This window comes from Lepidochelys kempii, chromosome 8 (genome assembly GCF_965140265.1).
Source record: "Lepidochelys kempii isolate rLepKem1 chromosome 8, rLepKem1.hap2, whole genome shotgun sequence".
Lineage (NCBI taxonomy): Eukaryota > Metazoa > Chordata > Testudines > Cheloniidae > Lepidochelys > Lepidochelys kempii.
In genome coordinates this window covers 29,694,209-29,714,348 of record NC_133263.1, presented here as the reverse complement: position 1 = coordinate 29,714,348, position 20,140 = coordinate 29,694,209, and the positions used below count along the sequence as shown (strand labels likewise).

The following is a 20,140-nucleotide window of genomic DNA, read 5'->3' as shown; positions in this document are numbered from 1 at the left end:
GCTTTACAAACATGAATGAACTGAGCCTCAAAGCCTTTCTTTGAAATAGGTAAGAATTGTCTACAGACGTCCATACTGAGGCATAGTAATGGCATGTTACTGGCTGAATGTGACAGAGAGAGATTCAATGGCTGAAACAAAAGTAAAAGGCCTGAATCTCTTCACTCAAGGCCTTAGCCACAAGACCAGATAATGTTTTCCATTTTATTCATTAAGTTCAACACTTGCAAATCTGGGTGCCTAAATTTAAGCAATTAAAGCCATATTTAGGCTCTGTGACACAGTGTCCTTAACTCCCCCTGCCTCAACTTCCTCTCGCTGGAGGAGTAGTTTAGCCCTACAGCTAAACAAAAAACTCTACTTCTTCCAGGATAGACAGTTCAGAAGAAGTCTAAGGTTAACAATGGACCAGAAACTAGTTGAACAGTTTGTTGGAGCCCTCTTGATGGTCTCAGCAATCTTCCCTCTTGATTCAGGGAAATGTGGGTGAACTCCTAGCCATGGACTTCAAAACAGGAACCTACCACTTGGTTCCTTTCTCAAGCTTTCAGATCTTCCTTTGTTTAAGGCTTCTTTCTTCACTCTGCTGGTCTCTTAACTTCGTTCCTAGGACTTGGCTATATTTGGCTTTCTTGCTTAAAAGCATCCCTCTCCGTGTACTCCAGAAAATGGTTTATTGCTAGCCCCCGCAGCTCTTTCTGCCCCAGGAGTCTCTAACAAAGCCCACAGAATTTTCCTGAAGTTCTTTATCTAGATGTCCATCGGCCTCCAAGGCTTCTTTTTGACTTGTTCTCATGTGTGGGTTGTGGGGGAGGGTGGTTGAGAGAAAGAGATACCCAGAGCTTGTTCTTACCCCCTCATCAGTCTTGCATGTACTGTCTTACTGTTTTAAAGGTGGTATTCAAACACTGTCATCCGTGTGGGATTGGCAGCTCAAACGATCATCCATGAATTTATGTGAACGCTTGGCCAGAATCTGAGCAGTCCCAAACCTGAGCTGATCTTTGAAGTTTTTGAAACATTTTAGTTAAACTTTTGTGTCTTTCTTTTAATTTCACGCACCCCTGCAATCTGTGTCCTTAGTCAGAAGCAGAAATGAGTAGATACCACAAGGAATTTGGGAAACACTAAAAATTTCTTTAAAAAGTCTGATCTAGTGAGTCTCAGCAAATGTATTCAACTCGCTTTGGTCTGGCAATTGGGATCAGGTTTGAAAACAATTTCAAAAAATTACCCATATTAAATAAAATAGCCTCTTTCTAAAACAGATGGCATCCCAGGAAGGAGGGAATGGGGGCAGTAAGATTATTTCCTGTGAAAGGTTTGTCGCCGTTAGCTTGTATCACAGAAAAATAAGTAGAAACAATTTCTGGTGTTGCATGTTAGCAAGATGAGCTTAATGCATTTTTACCTCAGAGGACCTTGCAGTCTCTTGGGTTAGATGTTGTTGTCACAGATTTTTTGTTGTTCTTCCCCTTTTCAACTCAGCGCTATTCATTGTTTGTGAGTGATTACAATTTCTCCCTCTGGCCCAGCTTACTGCAGGGCTGTTGCCTGTCCAAAACCAAGTACTTAAGTAAACAAAATTACTCTGGAGGAAAGATGCCTTGTGGTGACTTGTGGTTGCCACTAGTTTATGGAGCTTTGCTAGCTTGCTTCACATAGCTAACCATTGTGGTCAGACGGCTCAGAACAATCTCAGTGAGGGGCCCCAATTGCAGTGCTAAGTTGAACTTATCTGAATCATAGCTCTTTAGATTGGTTTGTTGCCTTTGCATGTTTTTAGTTCATGTGTCATACATACAAGCAGGAAGTTTTCTGATAGTGTGGTTTCAAGTATTTCTTCTGTAAGTTCACCAAGGATTTGAGCTATTACATGTGTATCTAAGGCCTAAACAAGTTCCTAACTATTAGCCAGTTTCAGAACTATGGGATCGTCCTTAGCCATAATTTGCTTGAAAGAGAAAGCAAGTAATGATTAGGGTTTGGTGCAACCATCCTTTACTCCAAGAGATTCTTGCTCTGGGTGGAAGTTTTCCAGTTTAGTTACTTGGCAAAATGTGAAATTTGTTTGTTTTCTGTATAGAAGACTAAAGCAGGAACCCCAAGTTTTTGCTTGCAGAAACAAAGAATATGAACACCAAAAGAGCTGGATACACATAACTGACACAAGGATCTTGGGCCCATTCCTGCTGTCATTGCAGTCAGTCTGAGTTTTCCTTGACAGCGATCCACATGTTTACCTCCCTCAGGTCAGACTATGATAATTCATTGTGCAGGGAATGAAGGTGGAAACAGCACAGCAAATGAAAATACAGCAATCTGATTCCTTAGCTCTGCACCCTACCTTGACTCCCAGCTTGCTTCTGGTGCCAGTTCAAATCCCTAGTCTAATCCTTAATGCTGCCCATGGGTTGGGACCCAAATGTCAGACTTCCTCTGCATTCATGGCCCACCAAGACAGCCACACATCTGTGGAACAATGAGACTAATACTGCCTAGGACAGAGGTGGGCAAACTACAGCCCGCGGGACTGTCCTGGCCCAGGAGGCTAGCCCCCTGCCACTCCCCTGCTATTCCTCCTCCCTCGCTCTGGGCCGCCGTCACAATGCTCTGGGCAGCTGCAGAGCCGCGGCCTGACCCTGTGCTCTGTGCTGTGCAGTGGTGTGACTGGCTCCAGCCGGGCGGCACGGCTGCCTGTCCTGGTGCTCCGGGCGGTGCAGCTGTAACGCCACCAGCCACTGGTGGTCCAGGTAGCACGGTAAGGGGGCAGGGAGCATGGGGGGTGGATAGAGGGCAGGGGAGTTCGGGTTGGTGGTTAGGGGGCGAGGGGGTGGATGGGGGCAAGGCGGTCAGAGGGCAGGGAACAGGGGGGTTGAATGGGGGACAGTCGTCCTGCGGGGGCAGTCAGGAAGGAGGGGGGGGTTGGATGGGGCAGCGGGAGGCAGTCAGGGGCCAGGGAGAAGGGAGAGGGTGGATGGTGGGTTGGATGGGGTAGGAGTCCTGGGGGGGCAATCAGGGGGCAAGAAGCAGGGGAGGTTAGATAGGGGGCGGGGGCCAGGCCATGCCTGGCTGTTTGAGGAGGCACAGCCTCCCGTAACCGGCCCTCCAAACAATTTCAGAAAAAAGTTTGCCCACCCCTGGCCTAGGAGGATAAAGTTTGTGAGATCTGAACATAGGGTGCTCTAGGGTGACGAGCCCCAATCTCTGAACATCCTGCCAGAGGATTAGAAGCCAAGCAAAAACCTAACCGCTTTCAGAGCAAGTTATAATATTCAGTAAATAAGGCAGCATGCTAAACTGCCAAATCTAGGAGAAGTGGACAACACTGTCGACAACTCTATGTGAACGTTAATTACTGTATTCAGCACTCGGTGGGCACATTAGAAATGCCAGCAAGAGGTAAGCAGGTATCCTTGTATATAAATTATTCTAGGAAGATAGCTATATTTTAACAACTGGTATACAAAGAAACAAGCTGTACTTTATCTTCTGCACTACCTTCTGCTAGACATTAGAGTAGATGCAGCCAACTTCAATGGAAAAAAGTGGGCTGAAGATTCCTGTGACTTACTCCCATAAATTGGAGCATAATTTGGCCAAATATGTTCAGTTGCTCTGTTGGGGGTGCAAGTTTAATTGACATCTCCCATTAGGCTTGAAAGCATTACAGGGACCTAACTCAAGGATAAATTGTCCACAAATAATGTCTGTACTATACTAATAGGCACAAAAGGGATTTTCTTCAGCACTGGGACATGTCTTATTCCAATTTCTATTCTTCTTCAACATAAGAAGATAGGAATTACTATATTGGGTCAGCTCAATAATCCATCTAGGCCTGTGTCCTGTCTCTGACAGTGCCATTATCAGATGCTTCAGAGGATGGTGGAAGAAACTTCAAAATGGACACTTGTGGAATATCCTTCCAAAAGGCAGAATTTCTAAATAATGCCCATTAGTTAGTAATTCACTCTTGCCCTGATGCATGAGGATTTGTCCCTTACCAAATCTTTAGCCGAGCTAATGTAAATATGGTTGTTCTTATATATATATAAATATCTAACAGCATAATTGCCACCAATGCTGTAAAAGTCCCCCACTGAATGGCAGGGAAATAGACTTAGATGACTTAACAGCTTATGTGTGTACAACACTTATTGTGATCTCTCTCTCCAAAGTAATATGTTTTGTCTGTCTTTAAATTTCTGTGATTGATAGGGCTTGAATTCCTTTCTCACCTTAAGGATGTCCCAGGGCATCAGTACATTACAGCATCTTGTTCTAAAGTCAAATCTTCTCTGGTGCCGTAAACAAGAAGCAGTGTTCCTTTGGGAGATTGTGTGAGCTTTTTCCTTATCTTGTCAATGGAGAGAAGCAGAACACATTCTTTGCTCAAACACATGGGAATACTGCTGGAATCCCTGCTTTTCTCCCCACATATTATCGCATTGAGCTCTGATTTCACTGGTACCACAAAGGGCAGTGGTAGCTGCTTGGTTCTCAGTATTTCTGAAAATCAAGCCCCTTACTTGAGTACTTAAATATGAATTAGGAGTCAAACTTTCAGCTACTACTTTTCAAAATCTTGCCCAAATGTTTGAAGGTGAAAAAAAATTTCCCCCTAATATCAGAGTTTACCATAAGCAGTCTTAAATTATTTTCAAAGTAATTATTTTCCTGATAAAACTTATGAGTTCAAGATTCTCTGTTTGTCAAGCAAGGGTTGAGTCCAGAAATGAGGTTTAGAAATCAGCTACTGTGCATCCAGCCTTAAATTTTTGCAACAAAACCTCTCATTGAATTTTTAGTAAGTGGGTTTGGTGCACTTGCCTGGCAACTGAATGGACTGTCTCCATAAGGACTTTGGCTGCGACTTTCCTGTGTGCGTCATTTCAGTGAACAAACACAATGGATTGAGGCAAAATCTGGGGTTGGAAAATATTGGCTTTTACTTCTAAATGTTGAGCTTGGTAAACCCTGACCAGCAGGAAGAGTCTCATGTAAAAAAATAATCCAAGAAGTATGGATCTGGACTTTAAATCTCTTCAAAGTTCAGGGGTTGGGCTCAGCCCGTTATAAAGGTAAGGACCTATCAACCATGAGATTCATAGGCGCCAACTTCTCCTGGCACTGGTGGGTGCTCGCGCCACCGTGCCCTGCCCCTGCCCTGCCCCCATTCCAACCCCTTCCTCAAAGTCCCCACCCCAACTCCGCCCCCTCCCTGCCCCTATTGGACTCCTTCCCCAAGTTCAAATTTAACACCTCTCTCCTAAAATTGTGTGGAGTGTCATTTGCTATGAGGTGGGGGGCAGTTGCTCCACAAGACCTTGGTTTCCCTCCTCCCGCCCAGACTATTCATACCCTTGCCAGTCAACAGCACTGCGGTGTCTTCCCCCAGGCCAGTGGGAGCCAATCTGAGGCTGTCTGGGCCGGGGCTCCTAATCTCCTCATTGTTAGCACCAACCCTATATTCCACTGGTTGGATAGGAAGCAGCAGCAATGGCCAGTCCCTGCCCCAAGCCAGCCATCAGTGAGAGAGACACCTCGCTCCGAGGGACAGGATTGGCATTCCACTGCTCCAGCCCCCTCACGGATGGGACCAACTCGTTTATCCCCCACAAGCAGCCATTGCCTCAGTGGGAAGGTGGAAGTGGGGATACTGACACAACTTTGCTCCTCCCCTCTGATTTTTCTGCAATGATGCCCCTGTTTGTGGGTGTTTGGATCCGCAAAACTTACATGTTGTGAAATGCATTATTGGAGTGCCCAAAAGATAGATGGATCCAATGTTTTGGCTCAGGTCTGTTAAACTTCATCAAGCATCAGCATTACTCCTGATTGGCAATAATTTCTCTGCACAGCATGTTCTGGCACATTCTCAGTAACATCTACCACTGATGAAGCCAATCAGCTTTTGGGTGACAGTGGCCTTGATTGCTAAGGACTATTTGAAATTTCCACTTGGCATTGCCTTTTTTTTTTTTCAGCATAAAGGGGAAGGAGAAAGAGCAGGGGAATCCATGTCTCTGTGGAACATTAGTCACTACTGGGTATCCAATGAGTAACTTCTCAAGAGGACAGCTGTAGTGTGTAGTCAGCTCTTACCGGTGTGGCCAGAGGTAATGCCCCTATTTTGGCTCACTGAGTACAATTAAGAGGACTGTAACATACTACTTAACAATTCAAATATATGTCTCTTTCCTTTGCAAGCTGTAAAAGTTAGCCCAATACATAACAGCCAGCCTGTCTCCATCCATTTCTCCATCCTAAACCTATGTTTATAAGTTATATTGTTATATAAACAATAATATTAATCCCCTAAAATCAGGCAACACTGCCCATGAACACTTCCCTTTTTCCTATTTAATCTTGTGAAGTTCTTGACAGCATTGTTACCCTTAGCCTTGAGGTTCTGTAAAAGTTGTTTTCACATAAGACTGAGAATATTTTCCATGCCATGTTATTAATTATTTTGATTAATATTAGAAATGAGAGCAAAGGATTGCCTAAATTGACACTGCAGACAATAAAACTGAGGAACACATGGTACTTGGAGGCAAGTTACAATGTGGGTGTTACAATCATTTCAAAGTTGGGATTGGAAAAAAAAATGTTGACACACCCCACCTCCCTTTTTTTCCCATTAGGAAGGAACAATATAATTCAGATCACGGCTCTAAAAATCTAACATGGTATGAAATAAATAGCACATATGCCAATGTGGTCATTTAAATAATAAAATAATTAAATCAAACCAACTGCATGCAAAATGTTTCTGTCTCTGTTGCTGTTGTTTTGTTTTTGATCACGGAGCTGTATAAATATGCCAGCCTAGCAGCTCTTTGTAAGTGGTGAGAACTGTGAAAAGAGATTATTTTAGAATGACCAATGTCCCTCTTTAGGATTTCATTGAACCAAATAAAAAAGGAGGTGTCAAGGTTCCTTCCCCACTCTGAACTCTAGGGTACAGATGAGGGGACCTGCATGAAAAACCCCCTAAGCTTATTTTTACCAGCTTAGGTTAAAACTTCCCCAAGATACAAACTATTTTACCTTTTGTCCCTGGACCTTATTGCTGCCACCACCAAGCCTCTAACAAAATATAACCGGGAAAGAGCCCACTTGTAAACGCCTTTCCCCCAAAATCCCCCCAAGCCCTACACCCCCTGCATTTGGCTGACCAGCAGGGTGTGCTGAAAAGCCTGTCCATTCTTGCAGACTTTGGTGAAAGGAGAGAGGGTGTGGGATGTACAGTGTGGATTTTGTTTTGGTTGGGCGAGTAATGAAAATTTTGGTTTTATGTATGTATGGCAGGTGTTTTTACCTGTATGTACCTAGGGTGGAGTTGAGTAGGGGAAGTTAGTGTGGAGGATGATGTTGGTGGTTGGGAAAGTGTTGCATTTCTTAGGTCTTGTCTATACTGGTGGCAGTGTGTAAGGTACGTGTCGCTGCATGCTACAGTGAAAGGCAGGCTGCGTCTGCATTGTGGTGCGTAGCTACATGCCGCAGCGAAAGCCTCTGGAAGTGGGGAGGCAGCGGGGAGCTAAAAATAGCTGTGTAGATGTGGGAGGCACTGCTTGGGCATGTCGAGAACTGTGTAGGGTTCTGGCATGTTGACTCTTCTCATTTAAGCAGTGCCTCACCATATACACTGCTATTTATACATGTGCTGAGGGGCGGGGGGATACAGTGTATGTATTCTACATGCTGCTGTTAGTGTAGCCATAGCTTTAATGTGGTGGAATGCCCTCTGTATAAAACACTTTTGATAAAATTTTAAAAAGCTGTTTAATGCCTCTAGAGCCCAGCATAGCCTGTGTGCAAATAATTAACAAAATGACACAATATTTGGAAGTATCATTTTTCAGAGAAAAACTTGGAAGACCTTTTATTGCTACAATAACTAGGAGCCCAAAACCATGCACAGAAGTAAAAAGGGCCACATTTTCCCCTCAGAAACATGCAATCAGATGGCCACTGAATGTTACATATCCCTGTTTGAGGGCAGATTTTTACCCAAAATATTTAGTAACTGAAGGAAACATAAGAAACTTTGTATAGCTCTTGACTTGAGTATCACTGTTTAAAAAGTGTTTTCTTTCCCTACCATGCTGTCTGCCATTCAGTAAACATTGATGAAGCCCTTTCAATTATCAACAGGAATTTTGTTCCCCGAGATGAGGTTGTCTGGGTTCCATGACATTCCCAAGAGAAATCTGGAAATGTTGAAATCTGAAATGAAAGAGAGATGAGAAAAAATAAGTAACAGGAAGGAGCCTAAAACATTCCAAATTTTCTGTGAACAGTGATAAATTAGTTGGATGCTGTGTTTGGTACCAAGCCTGAAATCCTCCTAATTTTGATAGTGGTGCTTTCTGCATGACACAGTGAGTCATAATATTTGACAAGTGTATACATTTTGGGGGAATTTTTAATGGATTTCTATGCATTTGTCAATTTTCCAAGTTGGCTAAGATAACTACTTTAAGAAGAATTATGATTTCCTGGAATTGGAAGTTTACACCACTATTCTGACTTTTCTCAAAAGTCTGTTTTCCTTTATTTAAAAAAAAAAAGCTCCTATGGATATTGTAGCAAAGTTATAGCTTAAGGCATCTCTCTCCAATGTATTCTGTTAACAAAAAAAGGCTACCTTTCAAAAGGATACTTGAAGGCTTTAGAACATTGAGTTCCTGTCATGTCACCATCAAGTTAGAAATTCTCTGGGTTTCTTTTTTAAGGAATGCTTGTCATGTTTTATGCTCATAGAAATAAACAAAAAAGGCAAACTGAAGGAAGTTAGAAGCCAAGGTTGACCTGATGGGATATATCTAAGCAGGGATAAAAAACCCGTGGCTTCCCTGGGTCAGCTGACTCAGGCTCACAGGTCTTGGTCTCTGGGGCTAAAAAATTGCTGGGTAGACACTCAGGCTTGGGATGGAGCCCGAGCTCTGGGACCCTGCGAGGATGGAGGGTCCCAGATACAGGCACCAAGTTTTATTTTTCCCCAGGGGTGCTCAACCCTTGCTCCGCCTTGAGGCCCTGCCCCTTTCCACCCGTTCCTCTGAGATCCAGCCCTCACTCCACCTTCTCCTCACCCCGCTCTAACCCCTCCCCTGAGGCCCTGCCTGCCCACCGCTCGCTCCTCTCCGCCCTTCCCCAAGTGCCTCCTCCAGCCGCCAAACAGCTATGGCTGGTGGGTGCTGAGCACCCACTATTTTTGGAGCATCCATGGAGTCGGCACCTATAGTCCCAGAGCTCAGGCTCAGCCTGAGCCTGCATGACAAAATGGAAATTTTTAGCCCTGTAGCCCAAGCCCTGTGAGTTTGAGTCTGCTGATTTGGGCCAGCTGCAGCCATGCTTCAGGTCTTTTAGCCCCATGTAGACATACCCTGGTTGATGTCAATGTCTCTTCTAGCTGTCTGAATTAGGTTGCAGGTTCTTTTAGGTTTTTTGAAGATAAAAGTAAACTTCCAATTGTGCCATCTCAAAAATGTTACTGAACGTCTTCAGCAATAGTTTCAGTCATGCAGGTTGTTACTGAATGTGCCAACTTGCTTTGGATGAAGAATGAGGTGCAAGAACAAACATCAAAAACCCAAACCAAGCAGAATATATGCTTTGATTTCCCTGGTGTGCCCAATGATTCAAAGATGGAAAGTACTTCTTTTTCTTTGGCATATCACCCATTCCAAGCCAGATGCATTATTTGTATTTGTCCAAGTTATTTCAAGTTCAGTGCTATATAAGAGCTAGGTGCTGATTATCAAGCTGTCTAGAGTGGCTAACGACCAGGAGTGCCCACCTCAGGGCAGACTGTCTAGAAGAAGGGCTCAAATACCAAATGTGTGTGTTCTGTAATTATATTTCACCAACCAAGTAACAAGTGTGAACTCCTAAAGCACTGTAACAGTCTTACCATGGAGAGTCAGACTGTCCCCTTAGGCACTCTGGTCTATCTTGCCACCAAGGTAAGCTTGCCTTTATGACAGATGGTCCTTTACACCAAAAATCACAATATTCAGGTTACTCGCAGTCCCAAAGGATCAGTCACTTATCCCTGGTCAATTAATTGTATCTCAAATCTCAAACCAAAGACAAAGTTTGTAGCCAATCCTATAATGAACTAACTAAAGGTCTATGAACTAAGAAAAAGAAATAAGAGTTATATGGAAGGTTAAAGCAGGTAAATATACACACACAAATGCGATACAGTCTTAGGTTCCAAAAGGTAATAGCAGTTAACTATGAAATCCAAGCTCCATATGTCCTTTAGGGCTAACGCAAGCCAAGAAGCTTGAGGATCCCTTGCTTGTGCTTAGAAATATTGCCCTCTCTGAATTCCAGGCAGCATAGCAATAACAATTCCTCCTTGACAGGGATTTTTATTCCCTTCCGTTAGAGTTCAAAATGTGATGGGACGAGTTTTTGTGTTCATCCCCACTTCATAGGTGTGAGGAAAACAATCAGCAAATCTTTTGTCTACTGATGTTCCACATTGGCTTGTCTGGTGTCTATGGGCTATCTTTTCGGGGGGACAGGAGATGACACCTTTTGTGATGAACTAGTATTTCACACTTGGTAATGCTTTTCTCTTGACTGCATGGGTTACCAGTTTCATAGCAAACACTTTTATATTTGCAGAGCAAATTCTTAAATATTTCCTTAAACATAGAATACAGATATTATAAGTGAGATTAACGCTTGCAGCAATTTACAAGCATTTCATAAAGTCTAAACACTAAGTTCTTAGACACTTTACGTCTATTTTAACAAAGCTAATTCACAGGTGTGTCTGACTGGTTTCCAGCTATGCATTTGTCAGTGGTCAGTGAGGCCTATAGGCCTTAGCATAAGCTGGCACTTGGTCTGTCAGTGTCACAATAATAAGCTCTGAAAAATTATTGTTCCAGCGGCATTATGGAGTGGACGATGTGATGAGACTGCCTACAATGGCCTATCTGCAACTGGACGTGGCAAATATCTCCAGTGGCCAGAGATGGGACACTAGATAGGGAGGGCTCCGAGTTACTGGAACCATTAAAATGGTGCCCCAACCAATGCCACCTTTCCCCTAGTCATGCCTCCCCTACCATCAGCTGGGAGAGAGGACAGTGTTGGAGCAGCTACAGTAGATCTGAACCACATGAGGGGAGATTCCACTCAGAGACATTTTTCCAGGGACTGGGTATGCTGGGCTTTGGGCCACTTTGCACAGGTGGAACAGCACACAGTGGGCCAAAGCCGGGCCCAGGGTTGGAGCCACAGCCCAGAAAATATTGACAATATTGCAGGCTGTTGTGTTAGATTTTGTTGTTTAATAGCTGTTGTATCTAATTAAGTATTTTATACCACCCTGTACTTGGAAGGCTTTATCAGAGGATGTCCAGAGAACATTTGTCTGGCATCACTTTACTGTTTGGTTGTTATTTTCAGAGGATCTGTGTGCGCGTGCACATGAGCATATGTATGTATTGCGCATGCCTATATCCTTAAAATTGTGCAGATGCAGTCTTCCACTATTACTGCAAAAGGGGCTTTGGGACTGGATTTTGTTTGAGGGTTTCCATACTAAGGATAATTGACCTGCCCATTCCCTTGAAGAAGTTTGTTTCAAAGGCAAAGGTTTATGCTTAGTCTCTGGCAGTATCTCAAGTCCTGAGGTACTGAAGTGTAACCTAATAATTTAGAGCTCAGAAGAAGGATGGTGTTTAAATAACCTATCTGGTTTTGAACACTCTGGAGCTGTTCATTATTAAAAGTTACACAAATCCAGGGAAATGCACTGAATTCTACACACAGTACCTAGAACCAGCTGAGCAAGGCTTGCATATAAGAAACTTTTATAGAAAACATTATCTTGTAAGAGTACAATAGAGTTAGTGCTCTTCTTGTAAATAGTGGGGGTTGTATAATTATGTGCAGCCCTAAAGCTGTTTCCCATTACTGAAAAGCCATTTTTCTGAATGATGTCAGATCATCTCCTAGGACAGTAAAGGATCAACTATGACTAGAATATTACTTGGTGTGAAAAGTTTAAGGACTCTGTTAATGTGCATATTGCAACTTGGGGTCAGGAACTGACCCTACAGTCCTTACTCTGGCAAAACTCCAGCTGAAGTTGAGAGGGCTTGAGTGTAAGGTCTTTTGAATTGGGACTCTGAGGTTTGTATGAGATAATCATTGCACCCAGTGTAGCCCAGTTGCTAAGGAATAGCTAAATGTAACTAGAATTGAACTGTCCAGTATTGAGCGAGCCCACCCTTATTTAGTTTGTCCTGCCATCATAACAGGTACTGTCTTGGGGCTTCCTCTTGTACTGCTGGATCAACTCAGTTTAGTAAGACCTGTAGTCATAAGAGCTGGTGGGTTTATCATCCCTGGACAGCATGGTTAGAGCTATTTTAGCAAAGCCAATGAGCTGTATTGGTAGCAGATGTGTTACAGCCTTGTTAATTTTCTTTGCCACAGGTGAGCTCTGTGATGAGGTGATCAACCACTGTGTTCCTGAGCTAAATCCATGCAAACATGAGTCCAAATGTATCTCCCTTGACAAAGGATTCAGGTGAGTGTTTGTATATCCTTGTCTTCATGTGTTGGGCCAACTTCATCTACTGACTACAGTGCAGTCACGCTTGTGATGACTTTGACCTAATGAGCCAAACTGAAAAGTAGTATGTGTGAGGTGGTGTACTTTAACTTATATTTTCTTCCAGCTCCTCAGAATTTAAGTTATTTTATTCCAAGAATAATTAGTGCTCTTCCAAAGCAGAGTAACTATTCTCAAATAAAATAAAGTGAAGGACAGCAGTCACCCTTTCAAAAAACCTGCCAGTTGCCCTAGATTCCTCAGGGGACACAGGTTCTCTAAGTATTCCCTGTAGTAAATACAGTGAACATGGCAAATACTGAGGTAATTGGCAAGGTTTTAAGGTGGAAACTCTGCATGCAAGTTGACATCAACATCACTTTTGCTATTCTCACATAGCAGGAGTCTTTTGTTCTCCCTTCTCCAAGGAGAGCAGGATTCACCACACTGAATGGCCTCTACGGGAAGCATAGCACAGATTTCAACACATGATGATTAATTCTGGCAATTAATCATGTACTAATTGTAAGGCTGCTGTTGTGATTGAAAAAGCGATCACACTCTGTAGTGTAGCTAACAAAAATGACAGCTAAAATTGGCCATACCATATATTTTATTAATATCATGCTATTTAGGCACAGCCCTGACTAGATGGCAGAAATGAACAGAACATAAACAGATAAGTACCTATTTTCAACAAAGACTAAATATTCCTTTTCCCCTCCCTCACCTCCAAAATTTAGGAAAAACTATGGCTAACCCCTGAAAACTGGATGCCTGGATTAGATTTGCACTCCTTTCAATTTTAGGAACAGTAAGTCTTGTCTTTGGAATGTCGTTCCAGATGGATACGTACTGTATTTAGGAATGGGGAAATTGGAAAGGTCATCTGACTGCAGAGTGTGGTGAACTATTCATGCAGTCAGTGCACGCGAGTGTTTCCAGTACAGAAAATACATAGATTCATGCATTCATAGATTCTGTGTGTCCTTGGTATTGGAAATGCTAGTGTGCACTGATAGCATGCATAGTTCATCACACGCTTCAGACATATGACCTTCTTTCCAATGTACGTTTCCAGCGCAGAGGATACATGACAGTTTGCCCATGTTCAAAAAGCCCTCCCTTGCTTGAATGGATAAACGTTGTCCAGCCAAACAACAAACAGTTTAGGAAACTGAAAATAAGTCTTCTCATTAGTAGAATGAGTTAGTATCATGTCGATAGGCAAAAGGATCTGTCTGACTCTCCCCAGAGACATGCAACTCCTATAACAAGGGTCAATTCAAGCATTAAAAAAGTCCCATTGTCATTCTCCTCTGGCACTCAGTCAATTTTTTAAAAATCACATTTAAATCAAGAGGGGAAGGATGGTCTTTAGTGGTGAGCTGGAGCCGGTTCGCACCGGTTCCCTAGAAACGGTTGTTAAATTTAGAAGCCCTTTTAGAACCGGTTGTTCCACAAGGGACAACCGGTTCTAAAAGGACTTCTAAATGTAACCGGCCAAAAGTGGCGCCTTAGGCGCCAACTCCACAGGTGCTCCAGCCCTGGAGCACCCAAGGGGAAAATTTGGTGGGAGCAGAGCACCCATCGGCAGCTCCCCGCCCCACCCCCGGCCCCAGCTCACCTCTGCTCCACCTTCGCCTCCTCCCCTGAACGCGCCGCCCTGCTCTGCTTCTCCGTCCCCCCAGGCTTCCCGTGAATCAGCTGTTCGCGCGGGAAGTCGAGGCAGGCTGAGAAGCGAACAGCGGCCTCCCGCTCAGTCCCAGGGAGGCGGAGGTGAGCTCGGGCCGGGGGGGCCACGAGGAGCGCCGCTCGCGCTGCAGCAGGTAACCCAGGGGGGAGGGGAGGGGGACCGCGCAGGGGAACCGCTCCGCGCCCCAGCTCACCTCCACCACCCTCAGCCTGAGCGGGAAGCCATGGCCTGCTTCTCAGTCCTCCCCGGCTTCCCTCCAAACAGCTGATTCGCGGGAAGCAGGGGCAGGCGCAGAGAAGCAGAGCAGGGCGGTGCGTTCAGGGGAGGAGGCGGAGCGGAGGGTGAGGTGAGCTGGGGCCGGGCATGGGGCGGAGAGCTGCCGGGGGGTGCTCTGCACCCACCAATTTTCCCCATGGGTGCTCCAGCCCCGGAGCACCCAGGGAGTCGGCACCTAAGGTGCCACTTTTGATGTGATCAGTGGGGGAGCAGCCATTTCCCCTGCTCCCCCCCTAGCTACGCTCCCCCACCCCTAGGAGCCAGTGGGACCTGCTGGATGCTTCCTGGGAGCTGCCCCAGGTAAGCACCGCCAGGACTCCCCACCTCGCCCTCCGGCAGGTGCCTCTGGCTCTTAGGGGTGGGGTGGGCACCCACTACAGTGGCCCATGAGACCCTTCTGCCCAGTTCTGGGGGCAGTCAGGGGAAAGGGAAGGGGGTGGATAGGGCAGGGGTCCTGGGGGGGGCATCCAGGAATGCGGGGGAGTTGGATGGAGCAGGAGTCCCGGGGGGCGGGGGTGGGCAACGACCCCCTCGTGGGGTGAGGAGGGAACCGGTTGTTAAGATTTTGGCAGCTCATCACTGATGGTCTTGTGTGTCTAAAGCACAAGGCTGGGAATCAGGGGATCTGGATTCTGTTCCCAAGACATCCTGAGGAACCTTGGGCAAGTAACTTCCTCTCTCTGCACCTCCTTTGCATAATGGGAGTGATACTGACCTACATCCCAGAGGTAAAGTAAAGCTTAATGTTTATAAAACATTTGGAGAACCCTGGATGGAAGGTGCTTGAGATCTGCCTAGTACTAATATTCATCATTGGCAAAGATGGGCTTCCAGAAGAAGGTTGCAAGAGTGAGAGCTTCTACTTACAGTGGCACCTTAGAGACTAACCAATTTATTTGAGCATGAGCTTTCGTGAGCTACAGCTCACTTCATCAGATGTTTACCGTGGAAACTGCAGCAGACTTTATATACACACAGAAATCATGAAACAATACCTCCTCCCACCCCACTGTCCTGCTGGTAATAGCTTATCTAAAGTGATCAACAGGTGGGCCATTTCCAGCACAAATCCAGGTTTTCTCACCCTCCACCCCCCCACACAAATTCACTCTCCTGCTGAATTTGGCACCAGCAGGAGAGTGAATTTGTGTGGGGGGGTGGAGGGTGAGAAAACCTGGATTTGTGCTGGAAATGGCCCACCTGTTGATCACTTTAGATAAGCTATTACCAGCAGGACAGTGGGGTGGGAGGAGGTATTGTTTCATGATTTCTGTGTGTATATAAAGTCTGCTGCAGTTTCCACGGTAAACATCTGATGAAGTGAGCTGTAGCTCACGAAAGCTCATGCTCAAATAAATTGGTTAGTCTCTAAGGTGCCACAAGTACTCCTTTTCTTTTTGCGAATACAGACTAACACGGCTGTTCCTCTGAAACCTCTACTTACAGTGCTACTCCTGAGGGAATTCTGTGCCAAAAAATTCAAAATTCTGTGCACAATATTTTAAAATTCTGCAACATTTTATTTGTCACATAAATGTGGAAGCTCCGGCATGGCATTGGGGAGCACAGGCCACTGTCTGAACAGAGGTGGGAGATCACTGTGCAGCTCTGCACGCCCACTCCCCCTCCACCCCCGGGACACTGACTCAGCAGTGAGGCTGCACCCAACCCTGACACAGGGCAAGGACCAGGCCTGCCCCAGAAACATCCCAGGGCCCTGCACCTCTGTGTGGGCAGGCAGATTCAGCAAGGCAGGATCCAAGTATGGAGGGGCTTAGCGAGCGGGGATCCAGGTGTTGGTTGAGAGGATTCTGCATGGGGAAATCTGGGTGTGGGAGACTCAGTGGGGGATCTGGGTGCAGGGGGTATCTGGATGCACAGGGGCTTGTTGTCGGGTTCTGGGTGCAACGTTAATGGGACTATGCAGAGGGGTCCAGGTGAAGGTGGTTGGGGCTCGGCGGGGGGCCTGACTATGTGGGAGATAGAGCTTGGCAGGGGGATCTGGGTGTGGGGGGCTCAGTGGGGGATCCAGATGCTGGGGAAATGGGGCTGAGTGGGTTGAGGATCCAGATGCTGGGGGAGTGGGGCTCAGTGCAGTGGGGATCTGGGTGCAGGTGGCTCGTTGGGGTGGTCAATGTGCAGGGGGAGTGGGGCTCATCGGGGGGGAGTCCTGAGTGTGTGTGTGGGGTGAGTCTTGGCAGGAGGGTCTGAGTCTGAGGGAGTCCAGATGCTCAGGGTTTAGACGGACCGGGGAGCAGCTCCCTGTACAGGGATCCCTCCCCCTGCACGTTGGGTGCAGGAAACAGGCAGAGAGGGGAGTTTGCAGAGTTTCCTGCAACCAGGGGAGAAATCTGGAGGTGGGTCTGACCCGGCCCCGGACGCGGTGTAGGGGAAAAGAAAGTCACGTTCTCCCCAGCCCATCTGGGACTAGTAGCTGAGCCCGGCACAGGGTAGGAGCCACCAGCTGGGTCTTCCCCAGTCCTGCCTCCTGATGCACAGTGGTTTATCTCTGTGCCAGCTGCCCTGCACACCCGAAACAAACTGCTGGGGAGGGTTGCATGACTGCTTTTGTGGCTTCCCTTTGCTTCCCCATCAGAAAGTCATTTTTCTGCAGGGAAGCAAAGAAATCTGTGGGGGACATGAATTCTATGCATGCGCAGTGGCACAGAATTCTCCCGTGAATACTGTGCTGTTAATAGAATAAGTCACACCAAAGGTTCAAAAACAGAGCTCAACTGGGGGAGTTATGGGAAAAACCCCCCACACTCTAACATGAGAAAGAGTGAGGAGGTGGGGAGATTTCAAGAAAGCTTATAGGGAAGCTGAAGCCAGCTTGCGTGCCCAGCCAAAGCTGACAACATAGCCACCTTAGTCCCTTCCTGGTTGTTCTTTGATTTTGCCACTTGGATTGTGGGGGATTAGAAAGAAAATAGAGAGGCCACAGCGCAGGGCATTTGCCCAATCCAAACTGGAGCGGGAGAAGGAGGTATATATGCTGCAGTAGCAATCTTAGCTTCACTGTTATCAGTGTCTAACTTAGCATGTGTTGTGGGAAGGGGCTGTGTCCTGTGAAGCACCTAACATGCTTCTGCTTGCTAAAAAATAATAAATTAGGCTCATGAATTTCAGGACAGTTAAAGAGAGTCAGAGTGAAATTGTCAGGTAGCCACACTACAAACATATGTTCTTATAGCACTGAGTCTTTCAGACAGCTGAACCCACACTATTCTCCACTAACCAGATATCCCATGCAGGGTCACATGACTTGTTGACATGTGAAGGACTTTGGGAAAGAGCCTCTCCCAACTCCTGAGGGCAAGGAAACTCTTAAATGATTTAGGACAATTCTTGAAGTAACCTCCTCTGAAGGGTACAGTGATAGCTGCTGACTACTTGACATTGCTTCAGGCATCCTCATTCAGCTATCCATTATTTGACTAATCCATTAGTTGCAGCATGTTACAAGGCAGAGGTAGCATGGTTCAGAGTTCCCTGACAGGTTCCAGAACTGAACATTCATAAATTAACTCAAAGTACTCAGTGTCATTCGAGATTTGAGAGGATGAGACAGCCTCGGACCGAACCTGCTGCACCATTTCTGGGCACGCTCTCGGAACTATCCACCACGGAGGAATAATCCCACCCGTCATTAATCCCCAGCACTGAATGTAGATAACACACACCTTTTTCGGTTCACTCTTTTGCAGAGCAGTGATATTGTAGAAGTTGTAAGTTCTTTAGTGCAGGGATTGTTTCTTTATGATGTGTGCCACACGCAGTGGGGTCCTGACCCTCATCCAGGATCCTTAGGTACTGCTGTAAGAACAGTAGTAATGAAATAACGATGTAAAAACCTCCCAAACTGTATGTTTAGTACCTCTATTTATTCAAAGACCAGGTACCTAACAGGCAGTGGTGAAGCAGGCTTCTCCCCCACTTTGCCTTACTAGGGGCCCTTCCATATCGGGGTGTGTGCCGTGTCTAGGGTTGAGAATAGTTTAGCTCCTTTGCCCAAACAGTCCTTGGCCTTTAGCCAGAATGACAGTTCTGGTTTTTAGTTTTATATGGACCCTCTGCCCCTTCAGAAATAGACGGAGACCACTTAGTGATTTCACATGCAGCAGCTTTCTGGTTATGAAAATGTTTGGTTGCTATTGTCCTGGGCCAAATTCAAACCAGCAACCTAGTGATGGAGAGCTCCTTATCCTTTTACCAGTCTATTCAGCAGTCCATGTCTCTGGCACATATTAGATATGCCTGTGGTCATGGCATGTATCTAATATGAGGTACTGCAGTGCAACATACAGAATGACACTGGCTCAAGCAGCAGCACCATCGCATACATTTGGCCACTTTTGTCCACCGTTTCACTTGTAGACAATAAACCCATTAACTCCAGGATGGACATAGTACCAGTTCACTCAGGCAGGAAGTATGTATTTGGACTTACAAAAATGTATTAGTAATTAATATTAATGTTTACGGTGATCCATGTCTGAAAGCCTCTGAGTGCTTAAGAAAACACAGGTCTGAAGCCAAGTCAGAGCATAGTCTAATAAATCTCAGAGCAGGTGTAGGAGAACAAACCCCTTGTACCCATTCCCCAAACATAAGAGTAAGTAAAATGCCCCTCGCCAAACAAAAAGCTAGGCAGTGAAAACCCCATGAGTCTCACTGGGAAGATGTCCTGGTATTTGGTGAGGGAAGAGCATTCCAGAGCAGATATTTGTCAGCAGAGACGGCCCAAGTAAACTGTTCATAAGTAACTAAGTGACTTAGGAGCCTAAGTCCTGTTGACTTTGGTTCCTAGGTGCTCATGTCATTTTTGAAAATGGGACTTAGGTTCCAAGTCCTAAGTCGTTTTGGTGCTTTTGAAAATTTTACCCCTTGCCTCCAGGCTATTCCAGCCCCACTCATCAGCTGGTTCACTGAGATATCAGGCATCTATTGGTCCCTGGGGTATATTGGCCTTTTACTAAGGCTTGAGTACTAAAATTTACATGCCGAATTCTCTGCTATCTTTTACTTGTGTAATCACTTTCACCTGTGCAAAGTGGTTGAAGGAAAGGGGTTATGAGTTTCCATTCCAGTCTGGCGAGGCATTGGAGAGTCAGACCCTAAGGTTGCTGAGTAGCAGCCGTGTTAGTCTGTATCTGCAAAAAGAAAAGGAGAACTTGTGGCACCTTAGAGACTAACAAATTTATTTGAGAAGTGAGCTGTAGCTCACGAAAGCTTATGCTCAAATAAATTTGTCAGTCTCTAAGATGCCACAAGTACTCCTTTTCTTTTTGCAGACACTAAGGGTATGTCTCCACTGCAACTGGGAATGAGCCTCCCAGCCGGGGTAGACAGACTCAGAGGGGCTCAAGCATTGCAGCTTGGGCTGGAGCTGGGCTCTTGAGCTCACCCAATCCCTAGGCTTGAGAGCCTGAGCTCCAGGCCAAGCTGCAATGTCCACATGGCTCCTTTTAGCATGCTAGCTCAAACCCCTCTAGCATGAGTCTGTCTGTCCAGGCTGGGAGACTTGCTGCCAGCTGCAGTGGAGATATATTCTAAGAGGCAGGCAATGCAAACCA

At 45.7% G+C, this 20,140-nt stretch overlaps 1 protein-coding gene across 2 annotated transcripts in view; it reads left to right on the top strand.

The window, feature by feature from the left end:
• The window catches only part of SLIT3 (slit guidance ligand 3), an 802,550-nt gene that overhangs the window by 736,081 nt on the left and 46,329 nt on the right, over positions 1-20,140 (top strand). For both annotated transcript variants that reach the window (XM_073355953.1, XM_073355954.1), the window contains one exon: positions 12,475-12,568. In XM_073355953.1, coding sequence (XP_073212054.1) covers positions 12,475-12,568 — 94 coding nt within the window. The remainder of the gene's footprint in view (positions 1-12,474; positions 12,569-20,140) is intronic.